The 13,117-nt window shown below is 41.0% G+C and overlaps 1 protein-coding gene across 2 annotated transcripts in view; it reads left to right on the top strand.

Moving 5' to 3' along the window:
- Window positions 1-13,117, top strand: part of NOTCH2 (notch receptor 2) — a 210,935-nt gene that overhangs the window by 176,423 nt on the left and 21,395 nt on the right. For both annotated transcript variants that reach the window (XM_004380333.2, XM_023734857.1), the window contains exons 15-22: window positions 316-429; window positions 4,788-4,907; window positions 5,496-5,648; window positions 7,377-7,605; window positions 8,293-8,494; window positions 10,171-10,324; window positions 10,691-10,875; window positions 12,237-12,369. In XM_004380333.2, the coding sequence (XP_004380390.1) occupies window positions 316-429; window positions 4,788-4,907; window positions 5,496-5,648; window positions 7,377-7,605; window positions 8,293-8,494; window positions 10,171-10,324; window positions 10,691-10,875; window positions 12,237-12,369 (1,290 nt within the window). The remainder of the gene's footprint in view (window positions 1-315; window positions 430-4,787; window positions 4,908-5,495; window positions 5,649-7,376; window positions 7,606-8,292; window positions 8,495-10,170; window positions 10,325-10,690; window positions 10,876-12,236; window positions 12,370-13,117) is intronic.

Below are 13,117 nucleotides of genomic sequence, written 5' to 3'. Positions count from 1 at the left end.
CCTTCATGAACCTTTCTGTCCTTTACTGAGAAATCACTTGTATTTGCAGGTGCATTAGACTTTCAGGCCTTTAGAATATACTGCTGTGCATTCATCCTTTTGACTGATTGACCACTGCCATTTACTGACTGACTGTAGGTCAGGGTCTTGTCACTGAAATGGATGCTTAGGCATCTTGGTAGCTGGAAGAAATTAATGCACTATCTGAAGTGTTTAATTTTTGCCACCAAGAGCATTGGTTAGTAATTGAGATAATGAGGAGGCTGACAGAAAGTTTCACTTTCTTTTTATATTTTTCCCCTTTTCTGTCTACAGGCCATAACTGTCAGGTGAATATTGATGAATGTGCTTCAAATCCGTGCCTGAACCAAGGAACCTGCTCTGATGACATAAGTGGCTACACTTGCCACTGTGTGCTCCCATACACAGGTGAGTCCTGCAGGTGCTAAGCAGGGACCAAGCGGGTACTTGCCTTGTCTGTCAGAGTGTCTGAGTCTCAGTGATGCACATCAGTGAGGCGATGATAAGGCTCCAAGGAGTCACTCCCTGGTTGCCCTTCTTGACCTCACCAACTAGATTTTGAGCTTTGAGAAAACCTCCCGAGGTGCAGGCAGTGGGGAAACCCATTTGTCTTCTCTGTACTTGAGGATTTTAATTGGTTTTTAAATTATAAATATGGCTGGAAACTGGTACTTAGCTGGTTGTTGAGTCTGTCATTTGAATGTACCCATGGCCTTCACTCTTAGGCATATTAGCTTCTTAGCTCCACTAATAAAACAACTACCATATATTGATCACTTACTATGTGCCAGACATTTACATACTGTGGGTTATTTAATCTAGTGCTCATGATAATTCTACAAAGTAAACGTTTCTATCACCATTTTATACGTGAGGAAACTGAGGCAAAGAGTGGTTAGTTGCTCAAGGTTACATAGGTAAGTGGTGGATCTAGGATCTGCCCCTAAATCTCTCTCTTCACTGCCACTCTGTACCTCACGTTCAGTACCATGACCACAGAGGTATTGCCACTTGGATTGCTTTTACACACAGAAGACAAAGGTGTGACTTCATTTCACTTCAAATGTTCTTTGTTTCAGGTGATATTTTTAAAGTGTGCTTGAGACATTTCTTCTTTGTTTTCTCTTGCCTTATCATTGCCATGTTATGATTGGTTGTACTTGTATGGCTTGTTTACCTCTTCATCATCCATGGGGAACAAAACAGAATCATATATGTGGCTTTCCATGTTTCACCAGAGCTTAGCATGCAGACGAGAGCATGGCTGAGTTACTACTCGCCTAGAATCTTGGGCGTAGAAGTTCAGTAGCTGATAATTGTGACTAGAAGCTGTTTAGTGTAGCAGAGTGGCCAACAGCATTACTCTGTTACCTGAATGGCTTAGATTCAGGATTCAAACTGTGCTACCTTGTCACCTTTGCCCTTCTTTAGAAGAAATGTTGATGTACAGAAGCTGCATTTAACTGGCCTGGTACATAAAGTCTCACAGATACAGGAGGTCCCTATCTCCAGGCTGCTGTTGTGTGCCATTGAGTCAATTCCAACTCACAGCAACCCCATGTGACAGGGTAGAACTGCCCCAAAGTGCTTCCTAGGCTGTAATCTTTATGGAAACAGATTGCTAGGTCTTTCTCCTGTGGAGCCACTGGGTAGGTTCAAACTGACCGCCTTTTGGTTAGCAGCTGAACACTTAACTGCTGGGCCACCAGGGCTTCTTTCATCCCCAAGCAAGACAGTATAAATAATACCATCCCGTAGTTACAGTGCTGATCATATTTATTAGTGAGAAGATGATCTCACTTGCAACCATAAAGACTGAGAATTGGCGGTTATGGAGAGGTATAAGCAGGTGTCACCATGCTCAGTCACATCATAAAGCTTACTTGAGTGTGACTTAGGTATACAGCTCATCTTGAAAATACTTATTTTCATCATGCTATTCAGATATTGTAAGTATATTTGACTATATGCTGGCTATTGATTTATCTTTAGAAAAGGATCCCAATTAAAAGAATTTACTATGTGTGAATTTAGAGAAATTATATCTGACTGCAAGTCCAGGCGGATTGAAATTTCAGTGCTGAGTGTGACTGAGGGTTCTGAGCTGCACTGAGTTTGCCTAGCATGAGGAGAACTAAGTACTTTTTCCTTTGTAAGTCACTTTTTTGACCAAACACATGAAAAACTGGTTAGAGATTTTAGTGAAAAATTGTAATTTTTTTCCTTTCTGAATACAAAATTTTAGGCTGATACTTAAAATTGAGTTGGTTGTAACTTGACCTTAAAAGCAGCTGCTCCCTTTTAATAGAATATCCTTATTTTGATTTTTTTTTTTTTTTTTTTTGCACAAGCTTATATTTAGCATAGTGATTTTTTTTTTTAAATGATGTTCATGAATTTTGTTTGCTTTGGATGCATAAAACCACAATAACTCTGGTAATAATATAACTTTGATAATCATAAAAGATAAGAACTTTCTTTTTAAAAAGTTGACTGAGCAAAGTTTTGCTTCTGCATTTGTTTCTAGAGGCAATTTATCTGAAAAGTTTATTTTATTAGCTATGTTGAGGTAAATTTGAATATTTTAAAAAATTAATTTAAAAAAAGATAAATAGATCTTAAGTGGCTGACCTTTACTAGCTTATTTATAGTTTCCAAAATGTTTCACATTCACTAGCATTTAATTATCACAATAATTCTGGGAGGTATTGTCTCATTTTACAGATGGGAAACTCAGGTTCCGAGATAGCCAGAAGTTTGTCCAGGTAAGTTAGTTAGCTAGTAATTGTTGGAGTCAGAACTTTAGCCCATGTTCTTCTGAGCCAGAAGCCCATACCAAAAGGTTGGCAGTTCGAATCCACCAGCCGCTCCTTGGAAACCCTACGGGGCAGTTCTGTTCTGTCCTGTAGGGTCGCTATGAATGGGAACTCACTCAACAATGAGTTTGCTTTGGTTTTTTATGCTGCACAGGAAAAGAAAAGGTCTGATTCTCCAGAAAGCCAAGAAACTGTTCCAACTTTTTAAGGTAGCTTTTTAAATACAGATATAAAACTACATCTCAAAAAGTGACATTTTTGCTCATAATCATGAAAGTATAAATTGTTACATTGAAGGGCAGGTTAACATGATATTTTAAGAAAAGCCTTTAAAATATACTATTCTTGGATATAACTCGCTTTTAGGAAGTTTTCTTATGGAAGTAATCAACAATGATCTTCAGCATTTTTTCAACAAAGATTTTCAACATTTTTCATCTTTAGCATGATTTATATTATAATGCTCAAAATTAGAAGGAGCCAAAAAATATTAAAGGCACTGCATAAGTTTTCTAACACATAGAATTATGCTTAATAAGTGTCTAATGAATGAATGAACAAACAATTTGAAAAGGAAAGCTAAGGAAGTATTGGTGAGCAGTTATCAATGTCCTGTGGATGTCAGTATAAGGAGACCTGCTTCTAGGCAATCAGAATTTCCTGTTTCCCACCTCTGATGTGCCTTCTGATCAACCCGTTCTCTTCTGGAACCAGTCAGCAGAGATTGTGAGGAAACTGTTTTGAGCCCATCAATGACTGAGGCACAAGAGGCCACACTGTTGCTTTTTCCTTGCTCATGTGAAGGAGGATCTTAGTGGCTGAGCTTTTGAGTAGCTGAGTCTTAGCTATGGAGGTGTAGAAAGAAACTATCACACCTAATTGATGCAGGTGTCCAAATCCATGTGCCCATCAATGACGACAGTGACAATTGCCCAACAGTTGTTGAGTATTCATTCTACTGACTAGACTCAATGCCAATGATAAAGACTTTGTATGAATTTTTTCATTTAATCCTCAAAAAAGTCTCTGTGAGTTCAGTTCAATTCTAATTCCTGTTTTACTTATAAGGAAGATTTAGAGAAGATGAATAACTTGCCTGAGGTCACATAGTTAGTAATGTCAGAGCCAAGACTCAAAGTACTGTAGATCTCTCAGATTCCAAAGCCTCTTAACCACTTTGTTGTTGTTGTGGTTAGTTGCTGTCAAGTCGACTCTGATTCTTGGTGACCTTATATATAATAGGAGGAAACATGACCCAGTCCTTTGCCATCATTATGGTTGTTGGTATGTTTGAGTCCATTGTTCTGACTGTCCTGTCAGTACATTTCATTTGGTGTATCCTTCTTTTTCCCTGACCCTCTACTTTACCAAACAAGTGTTCTTTTCTAGGGATTGGTCTTTCCTGATGATATATCCAAAGTAAGTGAACCGAAGTCTTGCCATGCTCACCTCTAAGGAACATTCTAGTTATATTTCTTCTAAGCCTGATTTGTTCATTCTTTTGACAGTCTTTGGTATAGTCAGTATTCTTTGCCAACACCACAGTTCAAATACATCAGTTCTTCTGTCTTTTTTCACTATCCAACTTTTGCATGCATAGTAGCGGTTGAAAAGAACATGGCTTGGATCAGACGAACCTTAATCAGCAAAGCTTTTTAAAATTTTAAAGAGATCTTTTGCCACAGATTTGCCCAATGCAATACATAGGGAACAGAGAAGGCCTCAATGAGGTAGCTGCCCCTTCTCAGTGCTGATACTGCCCGTGCAAATAATTTATCTAGTGTCTCTAATATTTGTTTGTTTGTTTGTTTCCTTTCAAGCTAGTGTCTTTAGGAAGTCGTTTATTTCTTGAGTGCTGCTTCCATGAGAACATCCTTTGGAATATAGTTTGGGGAAATTTCTGCTTCCTTGGCAGGTTCTCTATCATAAACTCTGTCATTTACTTTACAGGCAAGAATTGTCAGACTGTATTGGCTCCTTGCTCCCCAAACCCTTGTGAGAATGCTGCTGTTTGCAAAGAGGCACCAAATTTTGAGAGTTACACCTGTCTTTGTACTCCTGGCTGGCAAGGTAACAACACGTGGGTGGAGAAGCCAAGGAAAATACATTTTGAATTTTAAACAAAGTGGTCAGGGTATCAATGACATGGAAAACCCTAGTCTTCTGAGTGGTGCAGTGGTTAAGAGCTTGGCTGCTAACCAAAAGGCTGGCAGTTCAAATCCACCAGCTGCTCCTTGGAAACCCTATGGGGCAGTTCTGCTGTCTCCTGTAGTGTCTCTATGAGTTGGAATCGACTTCACGGCAACAAGTTTCATTGGTTTTGGTCTTCTGAGTCCTGCCCATCTTCTTTAAGAACGCAGGTCTTGCTCAGGAGCTGCTTACATAGCCATTCCATTTTCCATGTCTTTGGAGCCCCCTAGTGGCTAGAAGACTACAACCTTAGAGTCTCAAACCAGGGTGTTTAACAGGGAATTTGGGCACCTTGGAAGCAATTTTCCCAGAAGGAACAGAAGTCTTCATGGGACTTCCCGTCCAGGAAACCAACCAGGATATCTCTGAAGTAGCCTCATCCACCCCAGCTGAAGCTCAGGCTACCCAAAGATGTCTGTGGGAATCAACTTCCAAAGACTGGGCCATTCATTGCCCCTGTGTTTCTAGGTCAGCGGTGTACAATTGATATTGACGAGTGTGTCTCCAAGCCCTGCATGAACCACGGCGTCTGCCATAACACCCCGGGCAGCTACACGTGCGAGTGCCCTCCAGGCTTCAGCGGTATGGACTGTGAGGAGGACATTGATGACTGCCTTGCCAGTGAGTATACCAGCCAGCGCCTGAGCCCTGTCAGGGAAAGGAAAGCACATAGGGAACAGATGAGAAGGCCTCAGGGAGGCAACTGCCCCTTCTCAGGGGCATGCAAATAATTTATATCTTTAATATTAGTTGTTTTTTTTTTTAATTTTCCCTTCCAAGCTAGTGTCTTTAAGAGTTGAGACAATGGAATCTCTTTTAAGCATTCCCCTATTAAATTTTGTACACTGATGAGGTGGGTGGGGACAGTGCTAGGATAGGTTTTTTTTTTCCTCCTAGTCAGATTTCTTGAGGTATAATTAACATACAATAAACTATACATGTATAAAGTATACAATTTGATAGGTTTTGACGTACCACACCTGTGAAGCCATCACTCAAAATAATGAACGTATCTCTCCCTCTAAAAGTATCCTCATCCCTTTTGTAATTTGACCCTCCCACCCACCTCCCTGTCTTCAGACAATCAAGGATCTTCCCTTCTGTCACTATAGATTAGCTTGTGTGCGTGTGTGTGCGTGTGTGTGTGTGTGTGCGTGTGTGTGTGTGTGTTTTATAATTTTATGTAAATGGAATCATACAATACATACTCTTTTTGTTGTTGTTCTGACTTCTTTCAACCAGCATATGTGATTTGAGATTTGTCCTTACTGTTGTGTGTGTCATGTGCTCATTCCATTTTATTGCTGAGTATTATTCCATTGTACGGCTATGGTACAATTCAGTAGTTGATGAACATTTGGGGCTTTTTTTCCAGTTTTGAGGTGTTAACAAATATAGCTGCTATGAATGAGTCTTTGGATAGACATATGATTTTATTTCTCTTGAGTAAATACCTAGGAGTGGAATGAGTGAGTCACATGATAGGTATATGTTTAAATTTTTAAGAAATTGCCAAAATGTTTTTCAAGGTATTATACCATTTTCATTCCCACTAGCATTATTGTATGTATAGGGCAGTGTTAGTTCCGTGGTAGAATTCTCACCTTCCATGCAGGAGACCTGGGTTCTATTCCTGGCCAATGCACCTCAAGCGCAGCCATCACCTATCTGTGGGCTTTTGTGTTGGCTATGATGCTGAACAGGTTTCACTGGAGCTTCCAGGCTAAGACAGACTAGGAAGAAAGGCCTGAAGGTCTACTTTTGAGAAATCAGCCAATAAAAACCCTGTGGATCCACAGGGGTCTGATCCCTTTGTGCATGGGGTTGCTATTAGTCAGGGGTTGAGCTGACAGCAGTTAAGAGCAACAACAAGCATTGTATGAGTTCCAGTTGCAACGCATATGCAGGAACATTTGGTATGGTCAGTCATTTTAATTTTAGCCATTCTAGTGGGTGTATAGTGGTATTTCACTGTAGATTTAATTGGCATTTCCCTATTTGCTAATGATGTTGAGCATTTTCCTGGTATTCTGTGTGTTGGGGGCACATATTTGATTACAAATATGTAAAATTATAAGTTAAAAAGTTGTAAATATGTGAGAGACCAGTACTTTTGTAACTCTTAATATTACAAAATTATTAGTGGAGATGTTGGTAGTTTGTCCCAATTACCAAGCAGGTTATCAGACAATTAGTATTGCATTCATTTTCACAAATGGGAGGATTATGGGAAAAGTCAGAATCGTTACTGCCCTTAGTGTGACTTAGTTCAAGTCTCTCATCTTTCTGAGTCTAAAATGAAGTTGATGCTGTTGTTCAGAGCTCTGATTCCCATGTGCAATGCCCTAGATCCTTGCCAGAATGGAGGTTCCTGTGTGGATGGAGTCAATACTTTCTCCTGCCTCTGCCTTCCGGGGTTCATTGGGGATAAGTGCCAGACAGACATGGATGAGTGTTTGAGCGAGCCCTGTAAGAATGCAGGGACCTGCTCCGACTATGTCAGCAGTTACACCTGCAGGTGTCAGGCGGGATTTGATGGAGTCCACTGTGAGAACAACATTGATGAGTGCACTGAGAGGTGAGCCACCCATGCACACAAGCACAATGTCTTATGGGAAAAAAGGAGAAGGGGGAGTGCATGCTGCGATGGGCAGGGATGAGGCATCCACTCGGGTTCCACATCCACAACCATCTCCCATTGCTCGGTCCCCAAAGGTCAGATGTTGAAAAGCTTAGTGGGATTAAGGATCATCATTTATTTCTCGCTCAGAGAACAGAAAGAGCTATGATCCTCTTCCATTCTCCCCTTGGCCTCTTGCTCATTTCAATTGACAAGTGATCCAAAAATGTCTGTATCTTTGCCAATTTGTCACTGCTCTTTAACAGCTAATTTCTGGGAGGTTTGTTGTTTTGTTTTTAATCAGTGAGTTTTTTCTGTTTCTCTTTCATAAAAAAATCTAGGGTCAAGAGCTATTTTAGCACTTTTCATAAAGTGAAATTGACTTAGGGGACAAATGAAGTGTGATATGTGGAAAACAACAAAAGGACTGGGAAAAACCTGGAAAACTTTACCTTCTCTAGGAATTTCTAGTGAGCTCAGCCTTCTGAATTCTCCTAAGCCTATTGGGAATTGGGTTGCTTGGAGTATTTTTATGTAGGGTTTTGCCTCTATAACATCTTAGATTCCAGAAACCTTACTTTTCAAACAGCAAAGTCAGAGGAACCAGGTTACAAAGCTGATGTTGCTCTCATGTTTGCTCCTTAGCTCCTGTTTCAATGGTGGCACGTGTGTCGATGGGATTAACTCCTTCTCCTGCTTGTGCCCTATGGGTTTCACTGGCCCCTTCTGCCTCCATGAGATCAATGAATGCAACTCTCATCCATGCCTGAATGAAGGGACGTGTGTTGATGGCCTGGGTACCTACCATTGTACCTGTCCCTTGGGCTACACTGGGAAAAACTGTCAGGTAATTACTTCCTCCTCGCTCACTCAAGACCAGGCGGTGTTTCGTTCTGTTGTACATAGGGTCACTGTGAGTCCGAACTGACTCGACAGCATCTAACAACAACACTCACTCAGCTCCCTTACAGTAGCTGAGTGATAGGCTCACTTTTTTTCTAGATAGACTCAGTCCCTCCTAAAAGAAAATTCTGGTCCCAGGGATGTCCCTGAAATAAATCTGGATGACTTCTTACTAGCTGGTAGATTCCAAAATGGTGACACTGATAAGATTATAGGGATTAACAAATCTAGGTAAGATTGCTAATAACAGGCTTACCAAGAACAGCAGAAAATAAGAGTGCGAAATAAGCACATAGATACCTTTTACACTGGGAACACAGAGAAATAAAGAAGAATTAAGATAATCTTTAAAGAACAGATACAGCATCTAAGAGGATAATAGTATCTTGTAATGTTGTAACATTCCCAAAACCAAAGATTCACACATCCTTTTAATTCAAATATATAAATATACCTTTTCATAGAATCTTAGGATTAGAAGGAGCACTCATAGGCAGCTACTCTAGCCTTTCATATCATGAAAGAAAAAACTTAGCCCCACAGGGGTGACATGTCTCTTTAGCAATGATGAAATATCAGAATTGCAAAGAATTTAGGAATAAATGGCCAAACTTGACTACAGGGTGCACTTCAATAAGGCTTTGGTTATATTGGACATGAAAGCGGTCACCTCTGTATTAAACAGCTTGTTGATTGATTCTGTGCATCAGGACAACATTCTTCATGAGCTCCTGCCCATTCTCACGGTGTGAGATTGGAGGTGCTGGCGAGGCACTCTGTCTTCCCCCTCGGACCCCTTCATTCAGCACATAGCCTCTGCTGTAAGTGTGGCCTTCCTTTCCCCAGAAGGCCGAGCCACCACCTACGAATCATGAAGGAGAAAGGTGCTAGTCCCCTCTCACTCTTTGCTTCATGTTTTTCATAAGCCTGGTTTTTTTCCCCTTCAGAATAACCTTTTGACAGTCTTAGGTTTATTAAGCAGTCTTTAAATGCTTTTACCCATATTCATCACAGATTGGTCAAGACAAGACCCCTGTGGATCTCTCACAGGATTAGCAGGGCAGCTTATCTGACAGCTTCCACTCGTTCTTTCTCTAGTCCCACAAAGCTGCCATATATCAACATGATCAAGTCTAGAGCATAGGGAAGAACTGAACTTACTGGGTTTCCTCAAATTATTAAACTTCTATGGTAAGAACTTTTAAAATAACAGAACTAAGAAGAATTAGGCTATGTAAAAAAACAGTTAAGTGTTTGGGTGCTAACCAAAAGGTTGGTGGTTCAAACCCACCCAGGGTGCGTAGGAAGACAGGTCTGGTGATCTGCTTTCAAAAGGTCATAGCCTTGAACACGTTTGGAGTACAATAGTACTCTGACACACATGGGGTTGCCATGAGTCAGAGTTAACTCAACGGCAACTTTGTCTTTTTAAAGGACTAAATATACCTGGGAACACTAGATGTAGTTTAAAATTTGGGTAAGGGATTTTTTTTATTTTTATTTTTATTAATTTGGTTAATTAGTGTGCTTTCCTTTGATTCCTTGAAACACAATGTAACTTATTTTCTTCATTTTTGGTATTTGGATTTTGATGTATGTGCACCCCTGCATCCATTTCAGACCCTGGTGAACCTCTGCAGCCAATCTCCATGTAAAAACAAAGGTACCTGCATTCAGGACAAAGCAGAGTTCCGGTGCCTGTGTCCCTCCGGATGGGCTGGGGCCTACTGTGACGTGCCCAGTGTCTCCTGTGAGGTGGCAGCCTCCCGCAGAGGTAAGCTCTGCCCCCTTGGGCTTGGGGGTCAAGTATTTACTCAAGTATTGACTGACCAGCACTGTTTTAGGATGAGGGTTATTATTGTGGGATAAGATAGTAGTGAATGGGCCACGCTCTGGAGAAAGGGCAGAGGACCAGGTTTAGTGATTCCAAAACAGACTTGTATTTGAAATGAAGCTAAGATGTATTCCACTTTCAGGGTTTGTTTATTTTTAGCAGGAATCTGGTGGTGAGGCTTGTAAGCTAGAAAAGAATAAAATTTCATGTGTTGACTGGCTTAGATTAGCTTGCTCATTACTCAGTCTGACCCTGATGTGTGCCATGTGCTCTTCGGTGATGTTTCTTCCCCCACTGGGTTTCCAGGGCTGCCTGTCGACCGTCTGTGCCAGCACTCTGGGATCTGCATCAGTGCCGGCAACACGCATCACTGCCAGTGCCCTATGGGCTACACTGGGAGCTACTGCGAGGAGCAGCTGGACGAGTGTACATCCAATCCCTGCCAGCATGGAGCCACCTGCAGTGACTTCATTGGTGGATACCGATGCGAGGTGAGCCGGATAGGGCAGGGGCATACACCACAGGGGCTCCTAGAAGATTGTGCATCTGCTAGGAATACTAGTACATTGACTTTAATAGCTAAAGTCTTATTTTTCTAGTTTATAGATTTTTATCAATCACCCTTTTAGTGTTTATCAATCACTGTGTCTTACTGCCTCCCTGTGAAATGTTAACATAGCAGAGTTCTGGTAAGATATTTTTATAGAGATCTGGAGCCATCTCACCCCACAGAGGATTGCTTTCTAGGATTCAGAGCCAACATTCATTACAGAGGGAATTTCACAGGCCCACCCACCCCAGTGGCCCCTGGCGCTTCCCTGAATAGCAGCTGAGGTAGGAGTAGTCACTTTGAGGAATGTTTCCTTGACCCATGTCACCTTTGTATACAGCCATTGATTAATCAACTAATAACACTTTCAACAAAAGTGTTGCTCAGCTTGTTCTGCTAGCACCATGGTAAGTGTTACATGTGTCTATATGAGGAAGTGTGGGTCTTTTGAGGGACATGTCACTGTCTTTTTAATGTTCAAACAGATAATGGTTAGAGTAAGACATTAACAAAACTCCAGAGACATGAATTGGATACCAGTTCAGTACATCAAGCAACTCGGAGAACATAGAGAAGCTTTGTTTCTCTATCACAGCCAGCCAGCCAGCCCACCTCCCCCTGCCCCCACTATAGCAACCAGTGTCTCACATGTGCGTGCAATTTCCTGAACCTGGAGCTAAAGAAATGTACCCTCCTTACTACCAACCACATGCACCATGACTGATCAGTAGGGTCCTCATCACATACAAAGGAATATGCATATTTTTTAAAATGAGGAAGCCTGCTTACAGGAGGGATAAAAGTTTTGTGCAAAGGTCATATCTGAAACATCCCTCAGAATATTCAGTCCTTGCCTTCCTTTAAAGTGGCTTCTTCAGCTGGAAGAGGAACAGGTAAATGCTGACAAGCTGCAGGCTGACCCTGCATAGCCTGGAGTGTGATGCTGGGAGCATGATGACCTTAGCAGCCTAGTGGTGCAGTGGTTAAGAGCTGTGGCTGCTCACCATAAAGGTCGGTGGTTGGAACCCACCAGCAACTGTGTGGGAGAAATATGTGGCAATCTGCTTCTATAAAGATTTACAGCCCTGGAAACTTATGGGGCAGTTCTACTCTGTACTATAGAGTCGGTATGAGCCAGAATCAACTCGACAGCAATGGGTTTGTTTTTGGTTTGGTGATGATTCCACAGAAGCATACAAGAGCTAAGAGGGGGTCATAGGAACGTCTGGATCCCACTTGGCCTAGTGCTGTGTTTCTAACACTGGTTCAATATTCCTTGTCCTTTTCACTTCCACCTGGCAGTGTGTCCCAGGATATCAGGGTGTCAACTGTGAATATGAAGTGGATGAGTGCCAGAATCAGCCATGCCAGAATGGAGGCACCTGTATCGACCTTGTGAACCATTTCAAGTGCTCCTGCCCTCCAGGCACTCAGGGTATGAAATCTGCCTTACCTGTCCCCGTCCGGGTCATTCTCTAGTTATAATTCCATGCTTATGTTGAAGAGCTTTCAAAAATGAAAGACAGTAGGACTAGCTGCATTCCAAGCATTTAGTTCTCTATCTGGTAGTTCAAACCATTTCCACACAGAAGTTTTTTATTTTTAAAGAGGTTGACTTTATCAATCTGTTTATGGCTTCCAGATTTTGAATCCTAGTTAGCAACACCTTCCACACTCCAAGATTATAAAGGAATGATCCCATATTTTCTGTAAATACTACAGTACTGGAGTACTTTTTCTGTGTGGCTAAGGATTTGTCCCAACACAATTTATTGACTGTTCGATCTTTTTAGCCAATGATTTGAGATGGCATGTTTATCAAATTCTAAAATTCCCATGTGTCTTTTGGTGTTTTTGTGAACTTTCTTTTTTGTTCTATTAATTCACCGGTACCACTATGTTGTAATTATTAAGTATCTTCTTTTTCATGGTTTTCCTGAAAAATTTTTTTTTTTCTAAAACTTTAGAATCAACATGTCTATTAAAAATGCTATTGGCATTTTTTTTATTGAAATCACGTTAACTTTATGAATTAGAATAGAGAGAACAGACATCTTTATGAAGAAGAGTCTTCCTAACCTAATCATGGTGTGTCTTTCCATTTATTCAAGTCCCCTTTTGTGTCTTTCAGCATTATTTAAATCTGTCTGCATATAGGTGTAGCACATTTTTTTTTTTTTTTT

The sequence above is a fragment of the Trichechus manatus genome, unplaced genomic scaffold (genome assembly GCF_000243295.1).
Source record: "Trichechus manatus latirostris isolate Lorelei unplaced genomic scaffold, TriManLat1.0 scaffold00073, whole genome shotgun sequence".
Classification (NCBI taxonomy): domain Eukaryota; kingdom Metazoa; phylum Chordata; class Mammalia; order Sirenia; family Trichechidae; genus Trichechus; species Trichechus manatus.
This window is presented reverse-complemented; position numbering and strand designations above follow the sequence as displayed.